The 17,250-nt window shown below is 45.1% G+C and overlaps 1 protein-coding gene across 1 annotated transcript in view; it reads right to left on the minus strand.

Moving 5' to 3' along the window:
* Nucleotides 1–17,250, minus strand: part of CDH8 (cadherin 8) — a 686,750-nt gene that overhangs the window by 312,596 nt on the left and 356,904 nt on the right. Inside the window, exon 4 of the mRNA XM_082271081.1 lies at nucleotides 8,990–9,109. Within this exon, the coding sequence (XP_082127207.1) occupies nucleotides 8,990–9,109 (120 nt within the window). The remainder of the gene's footprint in view (nucleotides 1–8,989; nucleotides 9,110–17,250) is intronic.

Below are 17,250 nucleotides of genomic sequence, written 5' to 3' on the forward strand. Positions count from 1 at the left end.
GCTCCAGGTTCCTGTGGGTGAACCTCTCTTTCCCCAGAGAGTGCAGCAGAACAAGCTCTACACAAGCTCTTAAAAGAGCTCAGTGATTCTCTAAGGGAGTATGGAGGACATAGCAATCCCTTGCAGCATATCCCCCAATAAGAGACAGAACTCTAGATTGAGGTTGAATGAACTCAGCACAACTTTATTGAACACGACTTGTATACAGTTTTCACCCACAAAGTTACCACCCAGATGGACCTTGTTGAAGACTGAACATAATATTCACCATCCAATAGGAACAGAGTTTTACACTCTCATACAGTCTACAAAATATACAATGTGAGACAATCCCCCCTCCCCCTTAGCATCTAATCAACATTCCTATAAGTTTCTCTTAAAGCAGACAGACAGGTGGGCTCATTAGCACAGTTAACAATAGGTGAATGGAAAAGGTGTCTCAGACCCTATTTTAGACAAAAGCACTTCAATGATTAGCAGCCATGCTGTCTCTACCAGTTCCTGGATGCCCATATAAGGAGTGGACTTCCTGTACCTTACAGTTTACAGGAATAAAGGTTTAGCTTCTAGGCTAGAGGCAAGACTCCATTAGCCCCATGACTTATCCGTCTTTAAATTCCAGTGACGGTGAGTCCCGTCACACATCTTCCCCCCAAAGGTAGACTAATCCAGGCACTAGACCTCCAATCGGTCTGTGCCTGAGTTAGTCAGGTAACCAGTCCCAAAGAGTCCATCCATCATGGCAGCTTCCTTGACAAAGTTCCACATAGTTTGTAAGTTTGTCCTGGCAAGGCGCATGGAGCTCTCATAGCCGATCAGTCTGTGAAAGTCTGGTTTGGGCAGGCCAGACTGGGCTTCTTGGGCACCCTGTGTCCCTCTAAGACACAGGGTGATTTAGACATAAGAGGAGCCTAGTAGGCTGAGAGAAGAACTTTCCAACCTCTCTAAGGTAGGCTGTGTTCCACAGGCCCTCTCAATGTCTGCACCTACCCAGTACCCCAAACAAATTGTCGGGAAAACAGTGTTACTCACCCAGCCAACCTCTGCCTCTCTCGCAGAACATACCCGCTGCTGGGGATAAGTGTGGACTGGCCCTTCTCCTGGAAGTCCTTTCAGGCGCTGGAGAGAAGACAGGGTGGTGGGGCTCACTTCGTCAGGCTGTTGGGGATCTGGGCCGACTGTCCAGCATCCCCGGGGTGTACAGATGAAGACTGTAGCTTTTGCAGGTGCTGGGCAGAGGTTGGTAGCACTCTGCCCTGTTGCTAGCTCTTCTGCTGGGTTGGGGTTTGCGAATACTACCCCCAGAAACTGGTTGGGGGTCTGCTGTAGAGAGGAGGGATCGCCTACCTCCTCCTCCTGGTATTCCTGCGGGACAGGTTGGGGATCTGGACCAGCCATCCAGCATCCCTGTAGGTCTGGTGCAGAGACCGCGGTCCCATCTGTACCATTGGGGTCAGGGCTGTTGTCTCCCTGTGGTTGGGGAGAAGGATTAGTGGTCTCCTCTCCCTGGAAGGTACACTGCTGCTGGGAAGGAAGGACGACACCTTCGGCTCCCTGTAACTCCTGCTGTAGCTGGGGACCTGGGCCGGCTGCCCAGCCTCCGTGTAGGGCCGGTAGAGAGACCCCGGTCCCATCTCCACCTGCCATCGGTGGGTCTTCACAGTACCACCAGTCTGTACTGTCTCTCCAACTCAAGGCTTGTGGGTCTGGATCTGCCACCCAGGACTCCGGCTCTGCTTGCAGGGTAGATTGGGGTGGAATGGAGCAGAGCAGGCGTTGGTAGTCCTGCTCCAGTTCCCACTCCATTGTGACCAGATGAATCAGGTCTAACACCAGGTCATCTACTCTGGGGAGATCCAGTAGGGCTTCCCTGGTGTCCTGGATTTCCCAGCGCCGAAACTCTGCTGGACATCCAAAGTCCCTCTCTTCAAAGGCCTCCCACAGCAAGCCCGGGCCACTATAGTCCTCACCTTCCGGCATATTGTTGTCAGCCATCCAGTGGTCGTGCCGGGTGGCGTACCACTTTAGTGCCCGGTAAGCTTCATCCAGCCACAACTCCTTCCAAATCAGGTTCCACAGCTCCGTCACCCACTCATCCAGGGGTTGCTCTCCTAGGAAAGGTATCCGCAGGGCAACGTATACCTGGAACCGCTGTTCTTCGCTGGGAAGGTTCTCTCTCCGCCTCCACTGCGCATCGTCTAAGGCCTCATACCACATTTCCTTTCGAGTGAAATCTCTCCAGTCCAGTATGGCTTCCTCTGATACAGGCCCATCCTGTTGGACCAAGTGTTGCTGCAACCTCCAGACAAACTCCTCCTCATATGGGGACGCTGCACGGGTATTATCTCGCTCCATAACGTTACCGGTGTCTCTGAGCTGCTTCTCCTCACACTAGGACGCCACCCCACCGCTTGCCACCAATGTAACGGAACAGGGCACCCCGGACCGGGTGCCTCCGTTGAAAGATGCTCCTAGTGCTTTCCGAGGACTCCAAGCACTCCACCAGACACTGTAACCACTTCAGATTCCACGAACCGCCGCAGCTTGGTTAGGGTCTCGCAATCTCCTACCCACCCTGGACCTACGACAAGGCTCCAGGTTCCTGTGGGTGAACCTCTCTTTCCCCAGAGAGTGCAGCAGAACAAGCTCTACACAAGCTCTTAAAAGAGCTCAGTGATTCTCTAAGGGAGTATGGAGGACATAGCAATCCCTTGCAGCATATCCCCCAATAAGAGACAGAACTCTAGATTGAGGTTGAATGAACTCAGCACAACTTTATTGAACACGACTTATATACAGTTTTCACCCACAAAGTTACCACCCAGATGGACCTTGTTGAAGACTGAACATAATATTCACCATCCAATAGGAACAGAGTTTTACACTCTCATACAGTTTACAAAATATACAATGTGAGACAATCCCCCCTCCCCCTTAGCATCTAATCAACATTCCTATAAGTTTCTCTTAAAGCAGACAGACAGGTGGGCTCATTAGCACAGTTAACAATAGGTGAATGGAAAAGGTGTCTCAGACCCTATTTTAGACAAAAGCACTTCAATGATTAGCAGCCATGCTGTCTCTACCAGTTCCTGGATGCCCATATAAGGAGTGGACTTCCTGTACCTTACAGTTTACAGGAATAAAGGTTTAGCTTCTAGGCTAGAGGCAAGACTCCATTAGCCCCATGACTTATCCGTCTTTAAATTCCAGTGATGGTGAGTCCCGTCACACACTTTATTGGGATTCTTTTATAATGAATTATATGGGACTTTTTTTCACTATAATAATGAATTTTATAATGTTCAAAATAGTAAGGTATGTGGCGCCAAAGGATAATATTTTAAAACAAAGTGAATATCAAATATCAAAAATTCAGCGGTATAAAAAATCAATAAATAAATATATAAATGTATGAATATATATCACAATCAAAAGTGCATGTGCTCTTAAATAATGTGATAAATATAATCCAGGTGATAAATTTAAATCCGTGATAAATAAAATATAACTTATTGAATGATTAGTATAGTAAAGTGCTAATAATATCTATTGATAAAACATTAGCATACACAAGTGGGAAAAATATATAGTGCAAAGTCCATAAACAATACATCAATAATCAATTTTATAATATTACATTGATTTATTTCTTGATATTAATTTTATGCACTCTTGTCATAAGTGGCGCAGCACTTTTTTGATATTATATGTGAGTATTGTATGCAGCGAAAACATACTTAGTGACAGCGGCCGCTTATTGTTTATTTATAATCACTTTATATATCTTGCACTTTATACATGGGTATTTACTGTAATTGATCACTTGGTTGTTTAATTTGTTGCGCTGATTTTTTTTCTTTTAATTATTAACTCTTTTAGGTCTTCTCCCACCCCCACCCCATGACTGAACAGTGAAGGGAAATGGAAAAGACTAATGAGTTCAGTTTTTTTATTTTTTTTATTTAGTAATTTTTTATCTATCTTTCTCTCAGCATGCTCCTTGCACTGCTGCATACCCGACTGGCTTCTTGTCCTGCTTCTCCCTTCCCTTCCCTAAAGTCTGCTGTACAGTAGTCTACAAGAGTCTGATACAAAGTCAAATTCAGGTATTTCTACCATTTGCATTTGAAGGATTAGTTCATCTTAACCACTTCCTGCAAAATCATGTACCTGTACGTCATTTTGAGCAAGTGGTTGTACTGGGGTTAAGGCTGCAACTAGAGGCATCACCCCGGTACCGTTTCTTAGAGCGGACGGTTGGCTTTTATGTGTAAACAACCAATGCGGCTAAGCAGGGAGACCCGAGTGACCAGCTGGCACATCCGCCTGCTGGCTGGAGTCCTGAACAAAGCCAGATTTGGCTTTGATCGAGTCTCTGATGTAAAAACCCAGAAACGACATCACAACGTCAACCAAAGGCGCAGATTTTAAAAAATCCGAAGTATTCAAAAACGCAGACCTTGGCCTTTTAAATACGTTGAAATGCAGAATAGGTGTTTGCGGTATTTTAGATCCTAGATCCCTCCATAAAAATGACATAAATCTTTCCCGCAGTTAGTAAACGCAATAACTTTTGCGCAAACCAATCAAAATACGCTTATTGCGATTTTTTTTTTTTTTTTTTTACCAAAAATATGTAGCAGAAAACAAATTGGCCTAAAATGTTAAAAAATGTTGATTTTTTTTCTTTTGAGAATTTCATATAAAAGAATGTGGAAAATATTGTTATCTTTTCAAAATGGTCGTGTTTTTTTGTTTATAGCGCAAAAAATAAAAATCGCACAGGTGATCAAATACCACCAAAAGAAAGCTCTGTTTGTGGGGAAAAAAGAGCCGTCAATTTAATTTTAGTACAGCGTCGCACGACCGCGCAATTGTCTGTTAAAGTCACGCGGTGCCGAATCCCAATATAGGGCCTGGTCTTTGAGCAGCCAAATCCTCCGGGGCTTAAGTGGTTAACCTGCTGGCGCCCGCCCTATAGCCGAAAAGGCTACAGCATGGACCTAAATTGCTGGGAGGGCGTACATTGATGTCCTCCCGTGCACGAGTGGCCTGCGCACTCCCTGCGGAGCACGCCCGGCTCGCTCTGTGATCAGCGAGTCCATGAGGCAGATCAGGGGTCTCCAAACTTTCTAAACAAAGGGACAGTTTATTATCCTTCAGACTTCAGGAGGACTGGACTATGGCCAGTGGGAGCCAACATTTTCCTGGTATCAGTGGGAATAAACATTGCCACATTTGGTATTAGGGGGAGGAGCAGTGCCCTATCATTGGGAAGAATAGTGCCCCATTATTGATGTCAGTGAGAGATACTTTGCTTCATTGTTGGTGTCAGTTGGCAGAATAGTGTCTTGTATCAGGGGGAAGAGCAGTGTCCCAAGGGCTGAATAAAGACATAAAAAGGGCTGCATTTGGCCCCCGGGGCCGCAGTTTGGGGACCACTGCCCTTGATTATAACCTCTTCCAAGCCAGTGGCATTAGCACAGTGACACAGTGTATATTATTATCACTGATCACTGTATTAATGTCACTGGTGATGTAAGTGGTGGTTAGTCAGTCCCCCCCCACCCCCCCCCAGAGTCAGCTAGTGTCAAATATTGAAGCCCCATTATAAGTCGCTGATCGTGCCATTTGTAGTATAAGAAAAAATATAAGAAATAAAAATTCCAGAATATACACTGTACCATAGTTTGTAGGCGCTATAACTTTCATGCAAACCAATCAATAAACACTCTTTGGGTTTTTTTTTTTATCAAAAACATGTAGCAGAATATATTTTGGCCAAAATTTATGAAGACATTTTATTTTTTAAATTTCCTGATATGTTTTATAGCAGAAAGTAAAAAAAATATTGTTTTTTTATTTTGTTTTGTTTTATTTACATTGCAAAACATAAAAAACCCAGTGGTGATCAAATACCACCAAAATAAAGCTCTATTTGTGTGAAATAAATTATATACATTTCTTTGGGTACAGTGTTGCATGACCGCGCAACTGCCAGTTAAAGTAGCGCAGTGCCAAATAACAAAAAAATGCCCAAGTCATGAATGGGGTAACACCTTTAGAGCTGAAGTGTTTAAAGAAATACTCTATGCAGGCCTAGAACACTATTCTATCATTCTAAACCAGGGGTCTACAAACTTTCTAAACAAAGGGCCAGTTTCAAACTTTAGGGGAGGGAGGGGGGGCTACACTGTGGCCAGTGGAAGTATAAAATGTCCTGGCATCAGAGGGAGTAAATAATGCCCCAATTACTGTTATTAGGGGGAGTAATAGCTTGGTGTCAATGGGAGGAATAGTGCCTAGTGCCCCATTGCCTTTGTCAGTGGCAGGAAGTATGTCTTACTGTTGCTGACAATGGGTGGAATAATGCTCCAAGGGCTGTATAAAAGAAAGCAAAGCGCCGCATCAAGCCTTTGGGCGGCAGTTTGGAGACCACTGTCCTAAACAAATCCAGTTTTTAAAATTTCCATTTATGCTCCTCCCATACTTGTAGGCAATTTGTGCGTGCAGTCAAGCCAAATGCTTCTGATATTTTACACAGCTCTGTCTTGTCCTCTTTAGGATGGACCAGCCGTTAGGATGAGTGCCCCCCTAGAGGTACAGGAGCAAGCACCGTTCTTCTGATCCCAGCAGATGACCTCAACAGCTACAACACGCTGTCTCCTGTCACAGCTACTGAGTTTATCTGCTCAGTAGAGATCTCAATGCACATGTGCGGAGATCAGCACTCTCTCCTGTACACCTAGGGGGCACTCGCCTAACGGCTGGTCCGTCCTAGGGAGAGGACAGAACACAGCTGTGCAAAACTATCAGGCAGGTTTCATTGCATGCAAAAATGGCCTACAGGTATGGGAGGAGCATAAATTCATATTTTTACAATTTGTAGAATTATGGAATAAAGATTATGGACTGCATAGACTGAGTGTTTTTTTTTTAAGGTGAACTAACCCTTTAAAAAAAGCATACATGTTATGATTTTTTAATGATCATAGAGCTGCATTAATTTGTGCTTATATGCTGTATTTAACTAGAATTCAGATTTAACAAATAAATTAAAACTAAATTATAATAAAAATCCTCAACATTTCACTTCTAAATTTTAGTTTATATGTGTTACTACCATATTAACGCATTTAGAAAAAAGTATAACCAGGCTTAACAATTTGGATGTTCCTTTAGCCCGTATGTTTTCAGGAACGAATCTATTAGCAGTAAACATAAAGCTCTGTCATCACCGTTGTTTCTGAAAATCTCCAGCTGCAAAGCTAAAGCAACCTGCTTAAATATATGAAAATGTACGAAGAAGCACACCAATCACAGTTAGCCCTTTACCAAGTGATCAGCTATGTCCAATCACAGCTGATCACTTGTAAACAGTTTTCGGCATTCCATTCCTCACGTGCTGTCACAGAGGAGAGGACAGCCGGTAACCAGTAATTCTAACAATGGACATTTACACTGAAATCAGGGCACTGATGATCATTATCAGTGCCCTGATAATCAGTGCAGCCCCATCAGTGCCGCATATCAGTGAACATCAGTGTCCTCTGCCAGTGCCCATCAGTGCCACCTGTCAGTGCCAATCATTGCCACATATCGGTACAATCTCATCAGTGCCCATTAGTGCTGCCTCATCTGTGCTGCCTCAGCAATGCCCATCAGTGCCAACCTTAGCAATGGCCATCAGTGCAGCCTCATCAATGCCCATCAGTGCAGCCTCATCAATGCCCCTCAGTGCAGTCTCATCAATGCCCGTCAGAGCAGCCTCGTCAATGCCCCTCAGTGCAGTCTCATCAATGCCCCTCAGTGCAGTCTCATCAATGCCCATCAGTGCAGCCTCATCAATGCCCCTCAGTGCAGTCTCATCAATGCCCATCAGTGCAGTCTCATCAATGCCCATCAGTGCAGCCTCATCAATGCCCCTCAGTGCAGTCTCATCAATGCCCCTCAGTGCAGTCTCATCAATGCCCCTCAGTGCAGTCTCATCAATGCCCATCAGTGTAGTCTCATCAATTCCCATTAGTGCAGCCTCATCAATGCCCCTCAGTGCAGTCTCATCAATGCCCATCAGTGAAACCTTATTGGTGCACATCAGTGAAGTAAAAAAACGTACTTATTTGCAAACAATTGTAACAGAAACTCAGAAAAATTAGTTTTTTTTTTTTAACATTTTCCGTCTTTTTTCTTTTTTTTAGCAAAAATAAAAACAGTGGTGAATAAATACCATCAAAAGAAATCTCTATCTGCCAATAAGAAATAAAAAATTTGTAACCCTTTCCTCAGAGTAAGACTATGAGGAAAGGGTTACATTTTTTTTTTATGTTCATATTGAGCCTTAAAAACCTAACTAACACTAAATCTGCTCTTTGCCACATTCTAAACCTAATCTATCTAACCCTGTAAAGCAAAAATCGCTGTACTTACCTTTTCTGCAACTGATTCGGTCCGGTCCCACGCTGAGCTGTCAGTGGCGGTTTCACTGTGGAGGCGGGTGCAGGAGAGGAACTCGACAACAGAAGCCCCATAGTAAGTCTATGGGTGACGTCACTTCTCATTCATTTCACAGCCGTTGTTGGTCCTCTCCTGCACAGAGTTTCCGCCGCTGAAGACCAGACCAGATCAGATGCAGAAAAGGTAAGTAAAGCCATTTTTCCTTTACAGGGTTAGATAGATTAGGTTTAGAATGTGGCACAGAGCAGGTTTTGGCTGGACTTATATTTTACCAGAAACAAGAAAAGCCAATTGAGACGCTACCAATGCTCTTCAGTACGTGATAAAGATGCTTCTGTCAGATAAACTACACAGTGTATAATTCATCGGGTCTGCAGTCTCTTGTTACATGTTACTGTACTATGAAACCTCTCTGTTACATCACCTGTTAATACTGCATATGTCCACGGAGCTGCCGAGAGCTCAGCGAGGCGATAGAATCACATACAATACTAATAATATTAGTTATATTTTCATATCAGCTTTTTCTTACCTGTATGAGGTTCTATAGAAAAATAAGGCTGCCCTTCCAATATGCTGTAAACCAGTTTAGCGCTGTTTCCATACACTGGGTCATCTGAGTCAGTGGCTGTTACTTTAGTGACAAATGTCCCTGGTAAGAAACAGAAAGATAAAATGCTCAAATTCTAAGATTACAAGATATAGATGGCATGCATATATAACTGTATTGATTGTCCATTACCAATGATATGCCATTGCACACAACACACTGTAAGGTATAGTTGCATAGGTTTAAATAGGATAAGTCCATAATATTCACCATTAGCCAAGGAAAAAAAAAAAACCCATAAGAAACAGAAGACTTCTAGTATGAGTGCTAAAGTACCTGTTATATGTATTACATACATAGTAATCCATTTATTACAATTTTCTCCAAATGTATTTATAGCAGAACCAAAGTTTTTAATTTCAAGATAAAAATGGTACATGCATATAGACTTGCAAAACAATACATATTGTGGCCTTACCAGAAGGTCTCCCAGCTGCTTTGCAAGCACAGTGCAGGATCTAGGATTATCTACAGTATGACCACTTGGTTTCAGCTTTGCTGGCTGAACAGTCCAGAGGTCTTAGACTTTCCAAACCTCACTCTAAAGCTGTAGAGAGACAGGTCATTTTTGTCAATCAGCAAGCAATTGATTGACAAAAAGTAGACTGGATTCCCCAACACAAGCGAGATGGATGGAGGTGCAACCCCCCTGTTGCACTACTGTATTCTGACAGCAGGGCTTCTCTGCTGTCAGAATACACTAATGAGCTCTGATCGAAAGAAAAATTTGCAACATTCTGCTTGACAAAAGTTGATCAACTTCTGTCGAGTGGAAGCAGTCATAAATGGATCAAAAATCAGCTGATCCCTGTTGAATCAGCTGAATTTTTATCCATCAATGAACAGCTTTAGTATGTTATGACGCTTCTTTATTTGCATACGGGGCAATGACCATCACTGCACAGAACAATGTGGCTGGGAAGTGATAACTCCAGTGAACCAATTTCCTTTTTGATCTTGTAAAAAAGATACAGTTCACTTTCTGGCCCCCCGAAACAGCTACTTATGACATTGATGCCATAACAGGGAGGTACGGTCATTTACTATTAAGGTAACACCTTTTAAAGAAGTAAGCCAATTCGGTATTAGGCCATGATGACATATATCGCTAATTCCACCCTCAGTCTCCTCTGGATTGGATTTCTTCGATTTCAGGTGCCTACTTGATCTCAGCTTGTCCCTAGTCTTAGCAGCACACCATATAAATGAAGAAATACAATTCCGTCAACTTTATTGAGCAAAGAGTTCAGAGTGGGAAAAACCAGAGAGAGCAGAGTTTAGGTGAAACATGTATGAAGTCCTATCTTTACTAATGCTGATTCAGGAATTATATACTTGAGTGCTTGTAGGGAACTCAGAACACCCTGGTTTAGAGGATATATAGCTTATTGGAAGGAGCTAGAGTGATAGTTGTCAGTGGATTGAAGAGAAGAACTTCAGTTTAAAGTTAAGCCCCATACACACGTACCGATTGTCGGCCGTAAATATTCGGCCGACGACCGATCGGCCGATTGTAGGCTTGTTAGTATGATGCTTCCGACAGCCGACAGCGCATTTTCGGCCGAACAGAATCTGTTGTGCAGGCAATAAAATTTTTGTTGGCCAACACCAGAACGGCCGATTGTTCGCCAGTCAGTACAGAATTCGGCCAACAAACAGCCGATTAGCAAGACTGGGCATGCTCAGAAAAGAAAAAACACACGGAAAGTTAACCATCATATGACATCACTTCTGCAGTCGGCTGTTGTTGGCCGACAAAATTCATTTGCAGTCTTTTGCAGTTTTCAGCCGACAGGACAGCCCTGGACAAAAGACGGCCGCTCGTTCGGCCGACGTTCGCTACGTGTGTACGGGGCTTTAGAGAAAACGACTTTATCCAACTATATGAGTAGCTTGGGACTGGGGCTTCCCATATGGAGGGGAGCAAAGCTTTCTCTTCTGTGGAGCTAGGGGCACTCAATTTTCTTTGGAGGAGATTTGAGCTCTTTTGGTAGAGATATAACTTTTGTAAAGATGCAAAGTTATGGAATGTGGTGAACTTTGTACAATTCTTCACAGCTAGCTCCAGTTACCATAAAAGGGGCAGAAATTCTCACTCACTAACCAATTTTAGCGAGGAAAATGGGAAAGCTTTTGGATCCTGCCAGCTAACTGGGAGTCAAGGAGTTGCTGCTTCAGGGCCACACTACTAAACTAGTATAAGGTCCTTCAAATATTTATACAGGTGACTGAAATGGGCAGGTTTTCTATTATTTTCTAATTTTGAATTGCTAGTTTCTGTATCTTGTTGGTTCTTCATTTTTTAGCTATGAGTTTGACTCTGCGCCATTTGAAATGCATAATCCTTTGTGTGTATTTCTTACTGCCTTTAATGATGTTATAAAGATGGACTTAGAACATTTTATCTAGTGCACTGTGTTATATATCTTTTTTTCTGGTAGAGATTGGCCTGGAAGTGCACACGTTAATTGCCAAGCTTTCCGTACCTAGGATAAGGTTGCTTAATGAGGATCTGTGCTTATCGTATGAATTGTATGCCTCTAAAAGTCACAGAAGCACAAACAGTAATATAGTCAGTCTAAACATAAAAAAATCACCTAACAGTATATTTCTCATTGTTGGAGCAAACTAAATAATCTAGAGAAAACCCACGCAGACAGGTAAGACCTTATAAACCCCAATGTAGATAGTTCCCTGGAAACTGAAAACAAGCTTTGCAAGGCAACAGTGGAAATCACTTCTATCCACAGATAGCAAATTAAATCATGGAATAGTTGCATGATGGGTCGGGTGATAATAACACCACAATATAACATATCATTTTAAAGATGTAACATTAATATGTTGCAAATATAATCAGCAATACCGTGTATTATTATACTCTCTTTTTAACCACTTGCTGACCAGCTGCCGTAGTTTTACTGAGGCAGGTTAGCTCTGTTACCTGTATGTCGCTTCGTGTAACAGATAGTGGGGACAGATAGTGGGGACACGCACACGCGCTGATTGGCTAGAGAGGGAGCCAATCAGTGGGTCCGGCGGACGCGATGGCTCCCCATGTAAACAAGACAGATAGCTGTTCTGTCAGAGATGAACACAGGCATCCTGTGTTCCTCCTATTTAGGAACACAGGTCTCTGTGTTCATCCAGTGAGTACAACCCCCACACAGTTAGAAAGCACCCCCTAGGGACACACTTAACCCTTTGAATGCCCCTGGTGTTAACCCCTTACCTGCCAGTGTCATTAATACAGTAACAGTGCATATTTTTAGAACTGATTACTGTAGGAATGTTACTGATCTCCTCAAATGTGTCAAAAGAGTCAGTTAGGTGTCTGATCCATCCGCTGCAATGTCGCAGTCCCGCTAAAAAATGCTGATCGCCGCCATTACTAGTAAAAAATAAATAAAAATGACATAAATCTATCCCCTAGTTTGTAGACACAATCATTTTTGCATAAAGCAATCAACACTTATTGGGATTTTTTTACCAAATATATGTAGCAGAATACATATTGGCCTGAATTGATGATTTTTTTTTTTTTATTATTATTCTTTTTATTGGGAATGTTTTATAACAGAAAATAAAAAAAAATGTTTTTTTTTTTTTCAGAATTGTTCTTTTTTTGTTTATAGTGCAAGAAATAATACTGCCCCTACAGGAGTAGGACACTAGTCAAAAAAAGAACTTCACTACGCCTATGGACAGTCCCAGGAGGTATACTCCCCCTCTCTGCTATAGGTACTCAGTTTTGTTACAAGCAGTGTCAGAAGTATTACAACTCCATAGAGGGGTGGGTGCTGTGTCCGTCAATGAACATGAGAGAAATGGAATTTACGGTAAGTCAAAAATCCCATTTTCTCTTTCATTCATTGACGGACACAGCTCCTGATCTTCTTGACCATTGGGACATCCCAAAGCAGTGTTAAACATGAGGGGTGGGAACAGCAAGAAAAAATTCCCAAGGCTAAACCATAGCCAACCAGGTAACAGGAGCTCAACCAAAAACAACTGGAGCTCACCTGAAAAACATTACACCCCCAAAGAGGGAACAAGCCCCCTAAACAGCAGCCTGAAAAAGCTTGCGGCCAAAAGAGGCATTTGCAGATGCCAACACATCCGCTATATACAATTTTGTAAAAGTGTGCACCGACAACCAAGTAGCCGCCTTGCACATTTGCATTACTGACGCCTGATGACGGAAGGCCCAAGAAGCACTGAGCACCCACGTACAGTGCTCCTTTACAGGGAAAGGAATAACCTGATCCTTAATCGAATAGGCCTGAGTCACCGTCTGTCTGATCCATCTAGAAATGTTTGCATAGTCTGAGTTCCTAAAAGACTCTGTAGCTCTCAGGTACACCCGAATAGCCCAAACCACATCCAGGGAATGCAATGCAATTTCCTTAGGATGTTTTGGCCTGGGACACAGGGAAGGTAACACACTGTCCTCATTCAGATGGGAATCAGACAAACTTTGGAAGGAATGACGGACAGGGACAAAGAACCACCTTATTTTTGTGGACCAAAATATAAGGGGAACAACAAGACAACACCGCCAATTCCGTCACCCTGCGCACAGAGGTTATAGCCACCAAGAAGGCCACTTCTGGGATAGCATAAGCAGGAGAATCTCCCGAATATTTTCAAAGGGAGGCTTCAGTAGAGCTGAAACCACCAAGTTGAGATCCCAAGTCAGTAGTGGGGACCGCACTGGTAGAGTTAAATGTCAAACCCCCTGAATAAAAGTACGCACCAGAAAGCGCATGGCCAAAGGTCATTGAAAGAAGACCGCCAAGGCTGACACCTGACACTGAATGGTACTCAAGGCCAACTTCTGCACAACCCCCAGTTGCAGGAAGGTCAAGACCCGAGCCACCGAAAAAGAGCGAGGGTCAACACCAAGCAACTCACACAACAAAATGTATGCTTTCCACGTACGATGGTAGATCTTCCTAGAAGTAGACGCCCTAGCTTTCAGTAGAGAAGGGATCACTGACCCAGACAATCCTCTATCCTTCAGCACCTGGCTTTCAACAGACAAGCCGTCAAAGCAAGCGACTGTAAAGCCGGATGGAAGATTGGCCCTTGGGACAGCAGATCCTTCCTCAGGGGTAGTCTCCAAGGGGCGTCAGCGACCAACCACACCAGGTCGGCATACCAGGACCAGCGAGGCCAATCCGGGGCCACTAGAATGACTGGAACTCCTTTTGCCTCCATCCTGCGCAAGAGTCTCGGCAGAAGCTTGAGAGGAGGGAAGGCATAAACCAGAGGATACTGGGATAATGGCCCCAGGGGGCCACCAGCGCATCTGTGGCATCCGCTAGCGGGTCCCATGACCGTGCCGAGCTGGGACACCAACAGATCTACCACGAGGGTGCTCCACCAGAGACACAGCTGATGAAACACCTCTGGATGAAGTGACCAGTGCCCTTGGTCCAACGCCTGCCGACTGAGATAATCCGCCTGCCAATTGTACACCACTGGAATGTGTTCGGCGGAGAGGGCCGGAACAAACTGTTTTGCTCACTGAAGAATGATGGCTACCTCCAGCCAAAGCTGCCAATACACTTCTTGTTCCACCTTGGTGATTGAAATAAACCAATGCTGTGGCATTGTCTGATTGGATTCCCACCGGACACCCCTGAAGGCGATCCGTACAGTGATTCAGGCACAGCCTGATCACTCTGAGTTCCAGGACATTGATCCAGTGTCAAAACTCCCTGATTGGAGTTCCAACCCAGGACACCTCCCCACCCGGACAGACTAGCATCCTTGGTAATCACTGTCCAATACAAGGGGAGAAAAGATTTGCCCTGGCGAAGAGATGGAGAGCGAAGCCAGCAGATCAGAGACCCTTTTGTTTTTCGGCTCAGCTGGATTTGATTGTTCAGAGACTTCGGACACTTGTCCCATTCGGCCAAGATCTCCCTTTGCAGGGACCTCATATGGAACTGTGCAAACGGGACCGCCTCGAAGGTAGAAACCATCAGGCCCAGCACCCTTATGCAAGTCTGGAAGGATGACCACCTGCTGCACAGGATGAGATATATAGCAGCATGCAACTTCTGGAGCTTGTCCAGAGGAAGGAACACTCTGACTAGAGCCAAGTCCAGAGTCAGACCCAGAGAGTCCAGTTTTGTGGAAGAAACCAGAGCAGACGTATGATAATTCAGAAGCTAGCCAAACTCCCTCAGAGTCCGTATAGTGATGCACACATTGTCCATCAGAGCAGTATGAGACTCTGCTTGCAAGAGAAGGTCATCCAGGTAGCCCAGCACTGCAATCCTTCGCTGACGTAACAATGCCAGAACCGGGGCCAACACCTTTGTGAAGACCCAAGGAGCAGAGGCGAGACCAAAGGGTAACACTACAAACTAATAATGCTCCTCTCCCATGGCAAATTGGAGGAATCGTTGGTGACAGACACATATTAGAATGTGCAAGTAAGGGGGCGTGGTCGCCGCGTAGCCGCATGGACGCTTGAGCCCGCAGCTCCGACAGCCCGGAGAGAACATCCATCATCATCGGCACCCTGACTCGGTATTCCAAGCCGCCACTTACCTCCGGTGAACCCGCATTACCTCCTGCCTTTGCTGCCATGGCGAGGAAAAAGAAAGACGGAGGCCAACCGAGGCAATTGCAGCATTTCTTCATGGTCCAGGACAAGCATAGGGGACAAGATGGCGCCGGCAGTAACTCCCCGGCCTCTTCCAACGGGACGCCCGGCTCGCAGCACGACTCTTCACCTCCAGCTCTCCAAAAGGCTGGACATCCCCGCTCTCCTTCCGCATCGACCCCGCTGTCCAGGAGCCCCGCGAAGAGCAGGCCCAGGATCTCTGAAGGCACAGCATCTGCGGAGGTAAGCCCGGGAGAATCCTCGTCCCTGAACTCCACTAGGGAACTCATCACTAACTTTGACACATCCCCTGTCAGCGATCGCCCGGTCTCAGAGGCCAGACTGAAGGACATGATGATGTCCTTCCGTGCATCTATGCACGCGGACCTCATGGAATGTGTGGGATCCTTTAAGGGAGAAGTTAAGGCCCTGGGGGGACGGATGGACAAGGTGGAATCTAAGATGGGGGAGTTTGCGGCCTCCCATAATGAACTCATCGATGCCCATTACACCCATGAGGAGGAACTGGATAGACTTAAGAGCAAAATAGCAGACATGGAGGACCGCTCGCGACGTAACAACGTCAAAATTCGGGGGGTGCCTGAATCGGTCCAAATGGGTGATCTAGAGCAATACGCCCGTGACCTGATACATGCGGTCCTCCCATCTATCCCCTCCACGGAGCTGGTGATCGATCGAATCCATCGCCTCCCTAAGCCGTCTCACCTCTCGGCTGACATCCCAAGGGACGTAATCATGAGAGTGCATTTCTTTCATGTAAAGGACCGGTTAATGGCGGAGTTCAGGAAGATGTCTCCCATACCAGAGAAGTATGCCCGGATCCAGCTCTTCGCTGATCTGTCCCAGCACACTTTACAAAAGAGAAGAAATCTCCAACCTCTTACCAAAGCGCTTAGAAACCACGCCATCACATACAAATGGGGGTTCCCGGTCAAGCTTACTGTAACCTATAATAACAAGTCATTTGTTGTTACATCATTGCAGGAAGGCCTGGATCTTCTACGTACATGGGGCATCCTCCCAAATCAGGACTCAGCCCACTCTGCACCCTCTACCCAGGTTTCCCCTGTTCAAGCGGACTGGCAAAAAGTTTCCTACGGAAAAAAGGGTAAAAAAGCTCCCTCGAGCTCGCCACCCATTAGCAACCCGCACTAATTCTCTCCGAGCGTCTGGCTACTCAGACCACTGGTGCTTTCAACCCCTCCACCAAGATGTGCAGCACGACTGCTCTCGAGCTTATGCTCTCCTTTTTATTGACTGTGTTTTTGTTTCTTACCCGTGTTTTTGTTTCCTTAACCTTTCCTGATACCTTCCTTGGTCAGCTCACCCTCTGGATGCCCAGGACCTGGGTTCACCGCCTTGATCCTTCATGTGCCACTGGACACCTGCCTTCTACGCCCCATGGTTGCCTTCGGAAAAGCTCCCTGGAGGTGCATCGTGACACAGGTACCTTTATCAGTCCTTTAAACCATACACATGCCTGTTAAGTTTACCACTTTTAATGTTAGAGGGCTTAACCACCCGGCCAAACGGGCATCTATGT

This window comes from Pelophylax lessonae, assembly GCF_965119305.1.
Source record: "Pelophylax lessonae genome assembly, chromosome: 10".
In the NCBI taxonomy this organism is placed as follows: Eukaryota; Metazoa; Chordata; class Amphibia; order Anura; family Ranidae; genus Pelophylax; species Pelophylax lessonae.